Source organism: Danio aesculapii, chromosome 6, assembly GCF_903798145.1.
Source record: "Danio aesculapii chromosome 6, fDanAes4.1, whole genome shotgun sequence".
NCBI lineage: Eukaryota > Metazoa > Chordata > Actinopteri > Cypriniformes > Danionidae > Danio > Danio aesculapii.
Genome location: NC_079440.1, coordinates 43,570,159 through 43,590,369, shown reverse-complemented (window position 1 = coordinate 43,590,369; position 20,211 = coordinate 43,570,159). Strand labels below are relative to the sequence as shown.

General features: G+C 34.1%; 1 protein-coding gene across 1 annotated transcript; it reads right to left on the bottom strand.

Moving 5' to 3' along the window:
* Positions 1-869: 869 nt before the first annotated feature.
* On the bottom strand, positions 870-19,045 carry slc6a22.2 (solute carrier family 6 member 22, tandem duplicate 2). Its single transcript, XM_056460315.1, has 16 exons — positions 19,005-19,045; positions 18,509-18,879; positions 15,363-15,556; positions 12,864-12,998; positions 12,644-12,784; positions 12,478-12,559; positions 12,217-12,349; positions 10,238-10,372; positions 10,046-10,149; positions 8,830-8,954; positions 6,719-6,831; positions 6,500-6,637; positions 6,314-6,416; positions 5,151-5,251; positions 3,906-4,076; positions 870-2,035 (listed from the first exon to the last, which is right to left on the bottom strand). The coding sequence occupies exons 3-16, from the start codon at positions 15,550-15,552 to the stop codon at positions 1,880-1,882; spliced, it is 1,827 nt and encodes a 608-aa protein (XP_056316290.1). The 5' UTR covers positions 15,553-15,556; positions 18,509-18,879; positions 19,005-19,045; the 3' UTR covers positions 870-1,879.
* Between the last annotated feature and the right edge of the window lie 1,166 nt (positions 19,046-20,211).

Below are 20,211 nucleotides of genomic sequence, written 5' to 3'. Positions count from 1 at the left end.
GTTTTATATTTACTGAAAATAAACTGATGCTTTTTGGATAAAGCAAAATCCCTTTAAATAGTTCTTGAAGGAACACATGTGACACTGTTAAGGTACAAAGTGTCTTGTCAGTAGTGGTAACTTCATGGATCAGATTTGAACCGTTGATGAAGGTACAATACTGTATCTGCAGGTTTTAAAAACCAAGTTACATGTTTGTTTCCCATGGTACAAATCATGTCCTTAAAGGTGCAAACTGCAATTTGTTTCTTTGTCTTAAGGTACAATTCTGTTCCATAAAAAGGGACTGCCCCAGTGACAAGGGTTTGTACCCTCTTTGGTACAATATTGTACCCTTTTTTCTGAGAGTGTGGGATTTGTCATAGCACTTGCAAATTTTTAAGTTTAGTTTGGTTGCTGAAAGTAATTTGTTGAGCTTCAGGAAAATCTTTTAGTTTGTTAAAAGCTTGATTTGTTTAGTCACCTTCACTTAGAAGCTGGACAAGCTCTCCGCTGATCTCAGTATGGGTCTGTGGTCACATTTACCTACTGCAAGTCACATCTAAAGGACACTCAAAACCACTGTTATAGTAGCAGTAGAATAAAAACATTAGATATACTTTACTATGACACTACAGTCCCAATGTCAATTCAGTACAAAGGTTATTTAGCAACTTCCTTTATTTCATTGTTTCATTTAATTTATTTCAAATATTGATAATCTTTATATAGTTTAACTTACAATAAAATTGTAACTGTAACTATAAAGAATGTGTATGTATTACATAAAATGTATGTGTATACAAGTGTGTATGAATTTTTTTCAGTTTCTAAAACACAACATAACACAATTATGAAAACTAAAATGAAATCAAATAAAGAAAATGATAAAATGATCATAAAAATCAGTAGTGCCACTTTCAATAAATATGATGCATATTTTGCTTTTTTAAATGTGCTTTGGATTGAGTGACCGTATCATCCATTAACCAGACTGGTGCATAAGGTGGATCTAAACTTGTCCAGTAGATGGAGCTATTAAACAAAACCCTGCATGGTGAAAGAACAGAAATACACTGGCATGAGCGCAGAAAAAAATATTAAACATCCAGCAGACGGTGCATTTATTTACCTCCAGACGTTTTTCCTTTACTTTTTAGTTTCTTTATTAATATAGCAAAATATTGTTTAAGTGCTGTTAACTGCTTATTTTAGGGAGAAGAAAAATTCCAATCCATCAACAAACAAATACTTTTTTTGCATTCTATGGAGTCTATGCTCGGGTATGTAAAGGTTCCTAGCTGTCCAGTCAGTTATTTAGATTTTTTATATGTAATCTATAATAATTTCCCCTACATTATTAGTTTCTGGAAGAGTCAGTGTTATTGCTGAAATGTCATTATATACCCAGCAGATGGCGATCCTGCAAAAAGCGTATCAGTTTTTTTTTTTCTTTACTTTGAATACTTAACCAACCATAGGAAAATAACTGAATAAAAGTACTACACAACACTTATTACATTTCACCTTGGCAAATACGGCAAAACAAACAACAATAGATATATAATACATATATTTAATCCCAACCTCATTGTAAACTTCATATTTTATACATATTTAAACATTAGACAAACACACTCCACTCCTTAAAGAGATTTTTGTAAGTAAAGCTTCAGTACATTTATTACAATTATACATTTTAAAAAAGCCTTTTCTTGTCAGCTCACACATAATTACTTTCTTAGCTAACTGTACGATAAACTGTTCTTTGGATAAACATTACTGTACCTTAACCATCATATGATACGTTATGATGAAAATTACATGACAATATGTCAAAAAAAAAAATGTTTGTCACAGAACATGAGGTCAAAAACAAGAAAACTTAAGCGGTGGGCAGTCAGACATCGTCTCTGTGAGGTAAAGAGTTCTGTATGTGTACAGTTCGTAAAGTCAACAGGTCTGTGAATGTCTCAAAAGTAGCGGCGTTTAGCTTCTGTTTTGGACGTTTTGGATCTGGAAGATCTTCAGCTGGGGTGCACAATGCTCTCACTCTCTAAAATAGGAAAAGTGATCAAGAAAAACATACATTTTATTTAAATCGATGATATTAGAGAAATCAGGAATTAAATGAACAATGAATGAATGAATGGGGTCTTATTATGCATATTTGTAACAAGATGTAAAATGAGTTGCACTTTATATTATGGCACATGCAGTTAGAAACTTAAAGCATTCTTAAAGTATTGAAACCTATGAATGTGCTGGTCAAATTAGGCTACATTAGCAAAACTTACACTATTAACAATTTTTGTAAATTACACAGTATTTAACTGTAAAATGAGCTGTATTTTACTGTAGGGAAGTTGTGCAGTATGTTAATGTATTTTAAAGTTGCATTGTAAAAACTACTGTATATTTCACAGGAAAGATTTGCAATACTGTAAATACATAAATGGCAAGATAAATTGTGCTGTAAATGTAAATAAAGTATTTTTTGCTGTAATTGATTGAGCAAACTGCTGTCAGTACTGCAATGTAAAAAAATATATGATCAATTAGTCATGACAACATATGTTTTTAGTTTACTGTAACTTGTTAAACTAAGTTAATCATGTTATAACTTAATTTTATAAGTTATGCATGCTGATTTAAGCAAGCTAAGCAAGTTACGCAAGCTGTTTTAACATAACTTTAGTGGACTTATAGTGTGTAGAGTCTACAACAGTGTTTTTCAACCACGTTCCTGGAGGACCACCAGCTCAACATTTTCCATGTCTCCTTAACCAAACCCACCTGATTCAGATCATCAGCTCATTAGCAGAGACTGAAAGAGCTGTAATGGGTGTGACAAAGGAAATATCCAAAACATGCAATGTTGGTGGGCCTCTATGAATGTGGTTGAGAAACACTGGTCTACAGGAAATTGTAAACAGTGTAAATTTAGTACTATTATAAGTACTATTATTATAAGTATGCACACAGATGACTGGACATAGAATAAAGTGATGCCATATCAGGTGTTCCCAGAATTTGTCTGAAGAGCTCAAAATACAAATAGCAATGGACCCTTTTCACAAGCCTGTTATGACACGTTTAGCGGTCATCATAATCTTAAATGCTTGAACGATTTTAATATTTAGATTTTTTTTAAATGTATGAACATTTATTTGCATTTATGTATGTATTATATCATCTTTGCGTCAAATTACAAAAAACGAATTAGCGCTTATGCGAGGTGTTTCTAATGCAGCGTCTATGGGTCTGAAAGTAAATTTGAGGTTATTCTCTCCTCTGTCTGCGGTTATCGGTCTCACACTAATTTTTTTTCCATTTTCCTTTCTTATTCCTTATTTTCACATCCCAATGATGACAGGTATGGCCTTTACAGCTCATGCCTTGACTTCTTTGCCAACAAAACATGCATGCGTTTCAAAGCCTTCTTTAAACTCCTGATGGACATGAAGTGTGCACATAGAAACCAGGCTCTTCGCTGTCAAATACACACAAGGCTAAGTACAAACTAAATTTCATAACCTTGGATATGTATTTAAGTGTAAACATTTGGGAGGAAAACGCATGTGTATCAGTATATTAGATCTGTGAAATTATTAAAACACACTACTAATTACAAAACTCAACCAGCATTCAAAACATCATGATTTGTATGTTTGTGGAATAAATTTCAGGACTAAATCAAGAGGTTTGAGGGCATTGTTTACCAATATAAAGAATTAGAAGTAGACTTTGCAGATATTTTTAATGCTCAAATAGCAACATTACACACTGAAGTCGAATGTTGTTAAAAAAGCATAATAGGACCCCTTAAAAATAGTAAAGAATACTAATAACTATATGTTGACAACATAAAATTTATGCTAGTACTGTCAGAAATTATATTTTATAAGCATTTTATAAATCTTTACCTGTCTCATAGACCCTGGAGTGGTGCCGACCAAATAAATCATCCACAGTGGAACTAACAGGGTGGAGGAAAGGGTGAAGAAGCCACCGATGGCGTAACCCCACCAGGGGTACTCATACTCATTGTTGAACTTCAGAGGGGTGTATTTAACCAAGGAGAAGATAAAAGTTCCCTAAATAGGAAAGAAAGTGAATGTTGAGCAATGGGAGCCGTCAGTTAGTCTGGTATGCACTGTGTCACATTTTGAGTCTCAGAATAGGAGATCTTTCTTGTGTTTGAAGAGTTGTCAGTGTGGAGACAGACACAAATGACAGGTGTCAGACACAGACTCACAGGTGGCACACATCTCTTCCTACCTCTACATACTGCTCTTATGACAAGTTGTGGCTACAGTGTGATAATAAAGAGTGAAATGTGGATTCTGGTTTTAAAATCCCCCAGAAGTTCTTTAGAGGGAAAGTTCACTCAAAATGAAAATTGTCATATTTTACTCATCCTCCACTTGTTTCCAACCTGCTTAAGTTTCCTGCATCATACAAGAAGAAAATATTTTGATCAATATAATATTGTAAACCGCTATCCATTGACTTCCAGAGTATTTTTTCCCTACTATGGATGTCACCGGCTACTGGTGTTCAGCATTTTTCTGAATATCTTCTTTTGTTTTTGATTTAAGAAAGAAATTAAAATAGGTTTGGAACCACTGGAGAGTGAGTAAATAATGAGCAAAATCTAAAAAAAAAAAAAAATTGTGTGAACAATCCCTTTAACATTTTCCTTGTGTGTTACAATTATTTCTGAAATGTTGCTTTAGATATGCAAATGAGGTGTCATTTATTTGCATACATTTCTAGCAAAAAAATCTAAACATTGGATGTACATATTAGAGTCAAAGGTTTTAAAATAGGCGATTTGGGGATCTTTTAAATAATTAAGAGAATACTGCAAACAACCAGAAAAATAAATACATTTTCAGATTTTTTTATAAAATAAAATGTTGTAAATAATCAAGTCTTAAATGAACAGTATGAATATGGATATGGATAAAACAAATTATAAATATTTTTTAAATAGTATGTATTTTTTAATTATGATATGTAATTGAAAACTACAGACAAAATAGATAAATGTGGATTTGGGGTGTTTTCTTTAAATCAGACTGAATAAAAACACCATGAAAAGACAGAAACTCTTATATTTTTGCTTGTAGCCTCTTGCTTTAAAAATCTTTTTTAATTCTACTCACTGTACATATAGCTGGTGTTAGATATTTCCAGCAGCACTTCATAAAGGGCCATGGCCGATATCCAATCATATCCTCAATGCAATCATAGTGACGGTCCGCTCCTGGTCAAATAAGACAAAAAAAAATTGTAAAACTTGAAAAGAGCAGTATAATTTATTTATGTATATATATATATATATATATATATATATATATATATATATATATATATATATATATATATATATATATATATATATATATATATATATTGCAAAGGAATTAATTCATTTACTTTAATTCAAAATTAAACTAATTAAAATTTAATTAAAAATACATTTACTATAATACTTTTTAAAATTTTTATAAATATAATTAAATAATATAAATAAAATTGAAACTACTGACAAAGAAAGTTATCTGAAACTAAAACAACACTTTTTTTTCATAAAATACAAACCCTGGAACCTTTACTATAATAACTTTTAATGACCCTGGTACTTTAACTAAATGCCCCAAATCAACTTTATTATTTAAAAAAAATAAACTTTCACTGGAATAAAATATATATTTGTATTATTTTACCTAATTGCCCTGGAAACAGTGCTCATTTTCATTAAAATTGTACTAAATGTCATAAATTAACTATTTAATATTTAAAAACTATAAAGAATCAGGCCTGTACTGCGTGTGAATCTTGGATCAATTACATTTAAGCTGAAGTTCTCAAAATATTTCACCAGAGGTCGCCAGAGATTTAAATGCAAACATTTACCATGCTTTCCTTCTTCATGCACACTTTTATTCACTCATTTTCCTTCAACTTAGTCCCTTTCATCTGAGCTAGCCACAGCGAATGAACCGCCAACTTATCCAGCATATGTTTTACACAGTGGATGACCTTCCAGCTGCAATCCAGTACTGGGAAACATCCATACACACTCATCCACACTCATACACTACAGCCTATTTAGTTTATTCAATTTACCTATAGCGCATGTCTTGGGACTGTGGGTAAAACACAGGGAAAACATGCAAACTCCACACAGAAATGCCAACTGGCCCAGCCGGGGCTTGAACTAACGACCTCCTTGCTATGAGGCGACAGTGCTAACCACTGAGCCACTGTGTCGCTTCATGTACACTTAGTGTTTTGTCGATGCAAAATTAACTAAATGATTTACCATAAACCCATCCAACACAGATGGACTGAAGGATGGCGAAAGTGAGAAGAGTCATTCCACTACAGGCATAATAGTCGAAAAGCTGGAAGACATACAGACCACCCTGAGAAAGAAAGAGAAACGATGAGAGGTACGAAAAAATTACAGGTACTGTATGTACATTTAGCTTTTATTTGCTATTCTCACCTCTGTTACCATCAGCAGACCAACAAAAAAGCTGACAGAACAAATGAAGAGGAGAAGAAATTTACGCCGATGTCCAACTTGGAAGAATGAGGGATACATATCTGAGATGGATGTAACCAGGGCTTCGTGATACACAAACTGAAACAAAAAAATGCTTTAAAGGATTCGTATTATGATGTACCAGATATAATAGATATAAATATTTCTTTTAGTTTTCACCTCACTATCCAGTCCCAGAAATATGATCATGATAAAGAAGAAAATCGCCCATAATTGAGGCAAGGGCATTAGAGCTACAGCACGGGGGTAAGCGATAAATGCCAAACCAGGACCTGCCACAAAAAAGTCACCAAACAAATTATTTTCAAGCTTTCATGACTTCTAACACAACATGATCATTGCATTGCTTATTTCTGTGATTTCAAAGAGCCTTATTATGTAATTTTAAAAAGGTCAGGTTCTTAAAAAAGGGTCATTGTGTTGTAAAAAAAACACCCTGTGAATTTCAGAACTCAAAGCTTTCTAGTTAGTCTAAAAACAGTGTATGTTGAAGCGAATCTGCCAAAAATTACAAGCTAGGGAATGGGCCACTTTAATATGTCATAGTGAGGCCAAACTCCGCCTCCACAGAAGAAAATCAACGCCCACTTTTTATGCATATTTGTTAAGAAACAAGGCACAGTTCAATGCAGGACTTTCAAAAAGAATACAAGTAAAAGTAAATGCTATGAGTAATAACTGTGTAACTCGTTTAATTATGGGGTTATTTAAGTGAGGTCCAGTTGAAGTCAGAATTATTAGCCACCCTGAATTATTAGCCCCCCTGTTTATTTTTTCCCCAATTTCTGTTTAACGAAGAGATTTTTTTCAACACATTTCTAAACATACTAGTTTTAATAACTCATTTATTTTATCTTTGCCATGATGACAGTAAACAATATTTTACTAGATATTTTTCAAGACACTTCTATACAGCTTAAAGTGACATTTAAAGGTTTAACTAGGTTAAATAGGTTAACTAGGCAGGTTAGTGTAATTAGGCAAGTTATTGTATAATAATGGTTTGTTCTTTAGACTATCCAAAAAAAACATAGCTTAAAGGGCTAATAATTTTGACTTTAAAATGGCTCTTAAAAAATCAACAACTGCTTTTATTCTAGCCGAAATAAAACAAATAAGACTTTCTCCAGAAAAAAAAAAATATATTATCAGACATACTGTGAAAATGTCCTTGCTCTGTTATACATCATTTGGGAAATACAAAAAATTATAAAATTCAAAGGGGGGGTAATAATTCTGACTTCAGCTGTATTTATACATTTTTAGCACATTTCAGCAATTCTGCTTCTTTATGCTATAATAACTTTCACCTATTTTAACTCTTTCCCTACCATTGATTAAATATCTTGTCAATTAAAATATTAGTTTTTACGGCAATCCATGTTTTAGGTGTATTAATATAAGAGAAGCCCTAACGCATGTCTCGAATGAGTTGCGGGACTTCTAGGCACAAAATACAAAGACAATCAGCGAAAGTATAGATCACATCACATGTAAAATTGTAGAGTTACAAAATGCGATACAACTTTGCTTTGCCTTACTCCCTTCTTTATCAGGGCTCGCCACAGCAAAATGATCCACCTTTATCAGTCAGGACATGTGTGTTTTGTTAAAAGTGTTATATATATTTCATTAAACCCATCTGCATTCAAGTGGTGAACATAAACACATAAAAACAGACAGAATAAAATCTTTTTTTGTTGTTTTTTTCAAAGCAGAGGTTAATTTTTTTAATTTGATATATAATATGGTCATTGGAGGGTGACACAGTGGCTCAGTGGTTAGCACTGTTGTCTCACAGCAAGTAGGTCGCTGGTTTGAGTCCCGGCTTGGCCTGTTGGCATTTCTGTGTGGAGTTTGCATGTTCTCAAAATGTTAGCGGGGGTTTCCTCCGGGTGCTCCAGTCCAAAGGCATGCGCTATAGGTGAATTGGGTAAGGTAAATTGTCTGTAGGATATGGGGATATGGGTGTGAATGAGTGTGTATGGGTGTTGCCCAGTACTGGGTTGCAGCTGGAAGGACATCCGCTACATAAAACATATGCTGGAATAGTTGGTGGTTCATTCGCCATGGTGACCCCTGATAAATAAGGGACTAAGCCGAAGGAAAATGAATGAATATGGTCATAGACTATTCATAGCAGAACATATTTTGTGGAACTCAAATTTAGGTGAAAATCATTAACAACAAAAAAACAGAGACTGCAACTTTGATATAAATTGTGGCGTGGAAAGATTTACAAGACAACAAGCCATAAATTAGCCTTTTACCTGACTCAGCCACCAATGAAATATCCACCCCCTGTTCATCTGCCATAAAGCCAAGGACTGAAAATATAGCAAAACCAGCCACAAAGCTAGTTAAGCTGTTGAGCAGACACAGGTATACACAGTCCCTGAAAGACACGTTTAAGAAGATGCATTATTTATATTACTGTAATTTGCCTTAAAAATAGAGTCATGTCACTACAATTGCTGTAAAGAGTGTGATATTAGATCATCTAAAGCAGTGGTTCCCAACAAGGGGTCGCGGCCCACAAGGGGGCATATTTATATCATATTTTAAACATTTCTTAGCAGTGGACAATTAGGAGAATGATTATGTTGCCTTAGTTCATTTTATCCCCCAGCTCAGTGGTCCTCAACCACCGGTCCGTGGATCAATTGGTACCTGGCCGCACAAGAAATCATTAATTATTTCCATTTTATTATCTGAGTCTGAACGATCTTTTATTTTGAAAAGTCTTTTATTTTGAAAAATAACCGTACTCTCGCTTATATCTCTGTCACTGAAGCGCCCAGATTTGACCCTCAAGTAGCACAATGAGTAAGAAACAGACGTCTTTGGAATGTGTCTTTGCTAAGGGGAAAAAACCAAGAGAACGACCCACGAACTGCCAAGGTATGGATTCGCAACACAGTTGTAAACAAATCAGGTGAATCCAGTATGGCTCTGCAAGAAGATCAATAGATGGATATCGCAAATGGGGCCGTTCGCAAATCGCGTATTTCTAGAGTTTGCACAAGTTTGCTGTTTGCATTTCTGTAATTCGTTCTCCACAAAAAAGACAGAGTCGCACTGACCCGCAGCAATCCTTACACTAATTGGTATAGCATAACAAATAACGTGTAAGTATTAAATTGTAATATCCTATGTTATTTTTTCCCCTTATACACCAGTGTGAATTCTGATATTTTTGTTATTGAATGTCAAATAGGACCAATTTAAAGGCTTACGTTTATTAGTTACAAATGGCCTGCTGATGTTTTGCTTTTATATTGTACATTAAGCTGTTATTTGTGCATAAAGATATGTAGATATAGTAATAAATATTATGTTTGTTTGAAAACAATTTTTTTTTCATCATTACTGCAAACTTATATGAGCGATAATATCATTAGATGTGGATGGGGGCCTTACAATATTTTCCAGAGGAGAAGGGGTCTCAGGCAAAAAAAAAGGTTGGGAACCACTGATCTAAAGTACCTGTAGCAGTTGTTGTCATATTTGTTGTAGCTTCCCAGTGCAGTCAGTACTCCTGTACAAACTCCATAGGAGTAAAATATCTGGCTTCCTGCATCCATCCACACCTGAAACGTTAATATTTTAAAAATCACCATTGGCTTTTAATATTACACATGTAATGTGTTCACTGAACAAAGGAGAGCAGCTCAGTGCCTGTGGGTCTTTGAGACGTGATGGATCAGGGTAGAGGTAGAAGGCGATGCCATTTATTGCTCCAGGCAGAGTAAGTCCTCGAACCAGCAATACTATCAACATTAAATAAGGGAAGGTAGCCGTAAAGTACACCACCTGAAAAAAGAGACGGAGAGAGAGAGTTTGTCACATTTACTTTGCGCTGAAAATCTTAGAAGTAATTTTTACCTTTGGAAATTTTCATTTTTATTTATTTTTCTGTTTTTTAAATGAATTACATTAAATTTGCTTCAAATGCAAATGTGACATTGTTGAGTAAAGTTTACTTTGCAGTGCTGTTTCAAGTACATTTTACACAGAATAGAACCTGGATTTATACAATAATATACTTACACAACAGAAGCAATGATGTACCCAAGCGGAAATATAATCTCAATATTTGGTACACAGTAAATGACGGTAACAGTCAGTGTTTTTGTTCTTCCACCCCACTTAGTGTCTGAATTTGCTTTCTAGTTCTACTATATTAAGTGGACTATATTAGTGTACTCTATTACTGTTCCCTAATGGAAACGGTGAATGAGTATATTGAGGCTATTTCATAAACCCTGTCCTAAATCGCACACTACACCCTCGTTTCTCGATCATTTTGTGAAGTAACAGCTTCACACCTTCACTCAAAGGCACTCTTTTTGAATCTAAAATGCCAAATGGGACATAGTCATACACAGCCTAAAGGTTTCCAAGTATGTGCTCAACTGAAGTACTTCTACAATACAACTGCAGTACAGCTACTACTTCTCCTGCTCTGTGGTCAATATGGTTTCCAAATGAGGTTTCAATACTTCAGTTGTATTGCTTATGCTTGTTTTGCACTTTTCAGAAGTATAAGTAATTACAGAAATACATCTACAATACATAATAAAACTAAAGTGCACTTTTAATACTTATGTTCCTAAGTGCAATAAATGATATAACATATCACTATATTGCCCCTCTCAGTTAATTTAATGTTACTTCAGTTGAACTGAAGATTTTACTGCTGTTGAACTTTATTGCATTGTAGTTCAGCTGTGTTTATACATCATTATACTGCAATTTTGCAGTTGTATTGAATTTTGCCACTAGTAAGTTACCCTTGTGTATATGCTTCTCTCATTACTAATTAGAAAATTACTTGAATCCAAAAAACATCCCTGAAAAAAGTATGAAATATTCTTGGAAGATGTTGAAGAACAAACCCCTTGGAACACAAGTGCAGTACAGTTCTTACCACACCATTGCCATATTAGACTACAGCAGCACAAGTGCAGTAAAACACAGTTTTTACTACAGTTTACTGCAACTTATACTGCTGTTGAACTTTATTGTACTGTATTTGAACTGTTTATACTTCATTTTTACTGCAGTTACTTCAAATTTACTGCAGTTATACTTCTATACTGCTTTGTTTTACTTCAGTTTACCCCAGTTATTTTTGTAAGAATTGTGTTCCACACCTGTGCCTTAGCATTTGTATTTCATGCCCTATGTTTTGTTGCATTCATGTCATGTCATGTCATGTCAGAACGTTTTTGAGTTGAATGCATGAAACACAAAGATGTAATTATTAGCCCAAAGTTTGGAGAGTTTCCATGAGAAAAAAACATAGACTCAGTGATTGAAGAATTTTATTAATGGTAAATATATTGAATAGAACATGATTATTTATGACTTATATCTAAGACGTTCTAACTAAAAATGTCCTCTACGATATGCAATATAGTTTTATAATATACAGTTTAAATTTGAATTATTATTATTGCATTATAAGTCATATTGTAGATACAGATTTTTTTTTAAAGTGTTGAATTTTATCTGTAAAATTTCAAAAAATGTATAGAATTGCTCTAAGCACAGTGAGTTTAACATACTGAAGATTGCATATTGCACTTCCAGTGCATGAGAACACAAATTGTTTGTGTATTATAGTTGTTAAAACACTTCATTAAAGTTCTCACCTTGCCTGTGGACTTCACTCCCTTCCACACACAGAAATAACAGATGATCCAGGCCAGCAGGAGGCAAAGAGCCAAGTCCCATCTCACATTACCAATCTGTTCAATTCCCCCAGACAAACCCAAAATCCTTCTCCTGTAGGCAGAAACCACGGCATCACATTCTGTTTCTTTACTGTGAATCATTATGATTAGCTTGATATGTTAAGTTGGCTTTTATTGCCTCAATCCTAATGAATATGCATGCAATTTCTAATGACTTACTCCCAAAACTCTATAACAGGAGATGTGGTTTTATTTGGAGAATATTCAGTAGTGTTGCTCTCGCTGAACTCCATGCAGCTTGCTAAATTAAGAAACACAAAGGGTATTTAAATGACATAACCCCTATATTACAATCATTTTCATTGTGATATATGAAAAGGCATACGTGTGTTCCAGTAGTTGTTACAGCTTGCCCATGGCAGTTCTGAAGTGAAGGATGAGAAGAGGTAAAGGAAAGCCCAAGCAAGTATAATAATGTAATAGACTCCAGTATAGAGGACAACTACTTGACTGCCAAAACCAAGACCTGTGAGACAAATTTTTAAAAAGCATAAGTAGCGTTCATATTGAGAAGTCAGAGAACAGTAAATGAGATCTTTGCTCACCTTCAAAGAGCGGACATATTTTCCTCCAGCATGTGATTCCACCCTGACTGGTGAACTGGCCCAGCGAAGTCTCCAAAAAGAAAAGTGGGATGCCACAGGTGAAGAGAAACAGCACATATGGCACAAAAAATGCCCCTGTGGGCAGAATGAATAACTATGTTTTAATAGCAGCATAACAAACACATTTAATTCCTGCAATATAATCTAATTAACATTAGTCAGTATTAACCTGCCCAGAAGTATAAATCAAATGCTGAAATGATCAAAAATGGGCATCTGAATATTATTATTTGTTTTATATGACAAATAAACATTTTAAACAAAAAATACAATGCACACAATATTTAAACAATGCTAAAACAAGTATATTGAAACTCGTTTAATGTCTTTTTTTTTGCAATGTGAGTGATCCCCAAGACTGCATTTATTTGATCAAAACAGTAAGAGTAAATTAATGTTACAAAATAAAGTCACAAATCACTGTTTTCTATTGTTTTAAATTTATAACTATCATTTGTTTCCGTTTTAGCAAAGCTACATTTCAGCATTGTTGAAAAGAGTTTTGTCGCATGATTTTTTTTGGAAGCCAAGATGCATATTTAGACCAAAAATCTAAAATGGCATGTAAAAGCATTTACTGTCATTTTTAATCAAGTTAATGAATCCTTGCAGAATAAAAATACTAATTTCTTCTTTTAAAAAAAATTTAGAAGAGTACAGGAGTTTACAGAATTAAAATTAATTTAATAAATATTGTGTTAAAGGTGCAGTGGGTGATTGTCTTCCGAAACATTTTGTTGTTGTGCTGGATAAAGGTCTCTTCACATTCCAGTAATAATGATTAAAGTAAATGCTCTAAATGTATTTATATGTATTTTTATATTCTGGGTGAGGCATAAGACTAAAAATGTACGTCCAATTAAAAATTGTCAGGCCAATAATTCCCATAATTCTGATAAGTAGCCCCAAACTGTCTGTCAACAAATGTAGATTTGCACATCTGCGCACCCGTTCACGCAGACAGATCAGCCGTTTGCATGTACACGTGCAGAGAGATAGAGACAGCAGTAAAAGCAAATGCTGAATCAAAACTTTTTTAAATCCTGAATCAATACTGGAGTTACTTTTGCATGCTGGAGTAAGGATGACACCATGGCTGAAGTATGTCTTTTAGTTCGTTGTGTTACTAATGGGTTATATGCACAGAAGTGTTGTTCAGCCACTGAAATCTAAAGATGAAAGATTGATGACCATTTTTAATTTCATAAGGGACCTTTTACAGCATCAATAATGTAGATTTTTATTTAGTTTAACAGCTAAACATAAGTAAATAGCACTATTCTGCCTAGCCTGCTTTACTGAGGTGAAGTTGCTTTTATATTCACATTGGTTCATTTTTGAACAACGACAACATGTGATGCGCTCCATATATTGTTTACTATGCTACTCTGAATATTCACACTGAAATAGCATAGTAATAAGTGTAATTCCTGCACCTCGCCGGCCTACCACTAAGCACACAGTAGTCGCTTTAGGACAAAGCGCGTGAGAGAGTGAGACCAGCGATCCTACATGCATGAAATATTGCACATTATGACACAACTGAAAACGTGCTAGATACAATTTAGTGTTTCATTCAAGAATTGTAGTATTATAAAGTACTATAAAGTTTTTTAACTGGCAAATGACATGATCTAGTGGGTTGTTTATTGTCATATTTACAATGCCTTTTTGTTTTCGAAGCTACTATGCTAACGATTAGCATTTTGGCAGATCACCAATTGCACCTTTAATATTCCTTCAACTCATTTTTCTTAAAACAGAACACACTTGTACTCATACCACTGAGCTTCACATACATCTTCACACAAGTGTGATCTACAACTGTACCCTTTCCCCTAGAGAAACAGCACCAGATTAGTATTAGATTAGTTTGATTACTTGTTTAGAAAATACACATTTTAAAGGTCTTATATGTTTTAAATGTTAGTGACCTGTTTAAAGCATGAGAAATGAGCAGCGATGTTGACCATCTCCTGACTCATGTAAACTCTGCCTTTGCACAGCCTGAATCAAAGTATTAGATAGGGATGAAACCCCCTGGCTGCTGGCCTTAAGAAAGCCAAAATAAGGCCCAATTAAGCCCCAGAAGTGACCGTGGAAATGATACCACTTGTAGTATCATCACCAAATGGTTCTACAATCTGGCCAAGCAGTGGAATGGCTAATGTCTGGTATACTGCACTTAGGCTCAAAATATAAATGTTGGAAGAAGTTTCTCTTCTAAAATCTAAACAGCAGCATATAGTCAACATTTGAAGTGGATCAAAAAAGTTGTTTTTTAATCGTCCTAAAACAAGAATGGGTGTTGTTCAGTAGTTTTAGGGCGACTTTGAAGAACGGATTTGATCCACCTCAAATGTTAACTTTTCAAAACCAATTTTATATTAAAACTTGAAAACTAACATAAAAAGGAGTAAAAATCAATTTTGCACTCACCTCCTCCATTCTTGTAGCACAAGTAAGGAAACCTCCACACGTTGCCCAAGCCAATAATGTGCCCTGCCACGGCCAGGAGAAACTCAAGCTTATTGGCCCACTGCTCTCTTGCTGGGGGTTTTGGTCTGGCCTTTACCAGGGCTCCATTCAAGAGGTTCAGCTTCACCGCTGGCCTTGAGCTGTGCTCCATGATGCTAACGTTGCATTGAAAAAAAAAAAAACAAATAAGCATATTTGCATTATCTGCAATTTTAGCCACTAAATAACCATTTTCACTGCATGTTGCCTACATCTAATAATTAACCTTAAGCATATAGATGTGGTCAAGGCGATTAGCTGAAGTTCAAACTAAGCATCAAAAAATGATTTAAGTGACTTTGAACATTGTATTGCTTAGCACAATATGTCACTATATTATATTATATTATATTATATTATATTATATTATATTATATTATATTATATTATATTATATTATATTATATTATATTATATTATATTATTTAATTTAATTGAAGTTTATTATATAATATAAGAGTATATTCAATATATGCATTGTGTTTAATGAATTACATTTTTTATGCATTGGTTGTTCATCTAAATTTGGATAGGGCCTCACTATCTTTATCCCCACCTCCCCAGTAGTTGTTGTTCTACTATTGGTTGGAGCAGTCAGTAAAGGCTGGAGTAAAGGAAAATGAACAATAGCCAATCAAAGGTTTTGCTGAGGTTTTCACTCATGTTTTAAAGACTAAATGTCTGCACTTTGATGCAGATTTTTTAGTCTGAATTAGAATTAATTAGATCTAAAAATTATATTTTACCATCAGTTTGTCAGAGAGGAGGTCAGACATGATGGTATTAAGGGCTTAACTGAAGTCCACAAACAACATCCTTGCATAATTCCCAGGTCTATCAAGGTGTGGCAGAATATGATGCATATCGCATATTTTTCAAGTATCATACGGCCCTAATGTTGTTGTTGGTGTCAGACGGGCTAATCTGAGTATTTCATAATCTGCTGGGATCTCATGCTCAACCAACTTGAATTTACAGAGAATTGCCTGTGAAAAAAAATAGTTGGTTATGTGGCACTTGTTACAACCAAGGAAGAACAGCACCTGTAAATGCAAAATACATAGAACCTTGAAGCAGATGAGCTACAGCAGTGGAAGCTAAGAACTGGAGGCTGATGCTACAATTCACAAAAGCTTATCAAAATCTCTCAACAAAACACTGAAAAAAGGGTTGTCTGGTCTGAAAAGTCTAAATTCTGCAGCATTTAGGTGACAGTGTCAGAATTTAAATAAACACACTGCATACTTTACGCACCGAATATGTTATATTCATAACATGCATAATGTAAATACTACATTATTACCATATAGTTATTATGCAAACACTGAGCTGACATGTGATGTTTGAGGGTAGATGTGGGCCCCTTGGGCTCGTCTGTAGGATATGATCAGTGGGTTCTGCAAACAGCTGCACATGACTGGCACTGCACGTGTTTTTATCATGTGCTTTTACCTCTTACACAAACCAATGATGCATCAGCATTATTAAGCCCACATTATTGCCCATAATTGTGTCTATTTATTTATAATGTAAATGTGTGTAAATATGCATTTATTCAGTTTTATATTCATTCAGCGATATTACTGCATAATATGCTAATGTTTATATGATTTATGTACAATACAGTTTGTAAAGTAATAGTTTCTGTCTTGTAATAGATATGTTTTATAAGAGACTTACTATGGTGCATTGCAAACATTAGATTAAAGGTAAAAAAGGTAAATCCGCACATAAATCGACAGATTTCGTACCAAAATTTTGCACACAAGCAGTGTATACACATATATTTATATATAATTTTAGTATGCATAAATACCTGTAAAAAATAATTATAAGCAATATGTTTTGTTTACATGTTACCTTTTTAGTACTCTCAGCTGACCTTGCACAGTACTAAAGTAAAAAACAAGTACACTTCATTGCAGTCAATAGAAGTCAAATATTAGGCAGTTATTAGGCAAGACTTGCTTAATTATTAATTTAGAATTACAGCCATTGCCACAGGCATCCTAGAATATAGCCTATGAGCACCATCAACAGTTTTGTCAACAACAAAAATGTAACAACTTATTTATATTAATCTGTTTTTATTTTGTATTCCCCTGTTTTGGGACTTTTCTATTTAGAAAATGTGATTCCCGAGCAATTTTTGCTACATGGAAAAGCAAAAGGCTTAGAAAGCGGACAGAGCTTTTTTCTAAATCCAAATGTGCCTATGTTTAGCACCAAGTCTTTGTTTTCCTTTATTTCTCAAACACCATTTTGGAAGACATATCCCAAAATAATTGTCCAGGATGACTGTCACAAAGATTGACTGAGTTCAAATAGAAAGAAGATTTATTTTCACTCAAGAATTGGCATGCAATTAACCTCAACCCCAGGTGAAAGCCTACAAGATGAGTTGCGAGATAATTTACACACCAGTTTTCTACAGAGTCCGACTGTGTTCATATTATCAATACAACATCTCAGCTAAAAAGAATGCATCACCTGTGACATTGCATAAGGTTATCTAAACAGTCCTTTGACAAATGCACACCGTTATCGAAGCTAAAATTGATCCTAAAATTGCTCGCTATCTGACCCTGAGAAGAAACACTTTGTTAAGTCAAGTCCAATGACTTTGAAGGGGGATCAGGTCATGTCGTGTTCAATTCATCCTGGAATATCACCATATCTGTCATGGTCGTTTTAAAAATAAAAATCTACACTGGATAAGTTAGGGTTAAATGTACTGCCAAACATATCACATGACAGAAATGTATAATAAACTGCATTAAAGTATCAATCGTAGACTCTTAATTGTGTGTTTACTTGAAAACAAAGAGCATTTTTTTGGTTAGGATGTGCTTATAAAGCAGTTCAGCTCAAACCAGGCTGCATGACAGTTAATGCTTATTTGAATAAAACGCATAGGATGAAAATGAATAATCAAACTGCAATGCAAAAACCGCAAGCACACAGCTGATACAATACCTGTTTTCTTTTTTTAAAACTACAGAACTTCTGCTGTTTCCCAGCTAGAAAACATTATGTAAAAAAGCAACAAATAAGTAATCAAAATATACCTGTGATTTGGGAAGACGCCGTCTTGAATGTCTTTTATTGGAGTGCCTGTATGTAGGTTAGTAGTTTAAAAAAAATACTTCCTCAAAGAGAAAGCCTGAGGAGTGGTCAAACCGGCTTCAAGGGCTCCTGAATAAGGACTGTTGGTCCCGAGCCGTTGATCAGAAATCAGGTTTCAACTCTTGGCTTATGTTGTAAACAAGACCATGCCTACACCATGTTTTGGTTTTGTGTAACCCCCTGTTATAGGGCATGTTTTTTAAGAGATAAAAACAGAAGTGTCTTATCAGTGGGGCAACTGACAACCAATTGGTTTCTTTCTCTCTCCCTGCTCTCTGGCACTTTCTAGATCTTTCTCCATCACTGAGCCAGTCTGAAAAATAATGTACAAACATTACACAAACAAAACAGAAGAGAGTGGGGAAATCAGCACAGTACTCACCGAAGGTGAACACCTCACTGTTTGCAATGTTCACAAATGAAAGAATGCCGAAATACCTGAATAAAATGTGTTTTGTTTTGTGCATCAGTAAGCAAAAAGAAGTTTCTGCAAAGCTGACAGCACATATCATATTTCTGAAAAGCTGACAGCACAAATTGAACAACACCCTAGTGAGTGGCTTAAAGCAAATTAAACTGTTTAAGAGTTTTACCGGTTTTTTACATGTTAAAAAGGTCAACAGTGTCATCTTGTGGTGAGTATGAGAAATGCGCTTTCCCATCGACATTAAAGCGACAGTTCGCCTAAAACTATTTTTTCACTATTTACTCGCCGTTATGAGTTTTCCTTTTCTGTTGAACACAAAAGAAGATATTTTGAAGAAAGCTGAAAACATGTAACTGTTGAGTTTTTTAGTCGTCAAGGTTTTTCTAAATACCTTTTATGTTTAACAGAAGAAATCAACTCTAAAGTTTGAAATAAGTTAAGGGTGAGAAAATTATGACATCTTTTTAAGGCGCACCTATCACTTAAACGATTAATGATTTTTGTTCCTTTGATTTTAGAACAAATGGGTACAAGTAGCCAATTATTAAAATAAAAATAAATAAATACAATTGAATACGAAATAGGATTGAATAAAGATATCCTATTTATACTAAATTCAAATGCCGAAAATTACAGAGGTCCCCATTGAAATCCACTCTCAAGATGATGACCTTACTGAGAAATCATGCTGATGTCACGTTACTATGCCGCTAACTGTTTCATAGGGAACCTCTTTGACTGGAATGAAGAGGACATAAAAGTAAGGGGAGGGGGTTGGCTTGGGGACCTCTCTACTATTGTGAATACAGAAACAGATTCACTCAATACGGTTCCTTTGTATGGCAAGCCAATTTAACATCTATAAAACCAAGCTAACTACCAATTTACTTATTTTATTTAGATGCATGCTAGTATCTTTTCTTTTAGTACTAGTGCTAATTTAATGTATTTTTGTAGTTGTTTATTTATTTATTTGTGTTTTGCTATAGTGCTTATTTTTTAGTATAAGTATCTTAAGTTATGGGCACTTTTTTACATACAAGTTTTTATTTCTAATAGACTACTACTTATTCATTGGATTAGGTAGTAATGGTTGTAGTATTAATATTAGTAATAGTAATTAGAAAAGTACTGTAATTAGTATCTAATAGTATAGTATATACTCTAGTATTAGTATGTGACAGGGGCGTTGCTAGACAGCTCTGGGGCACAGCTCCT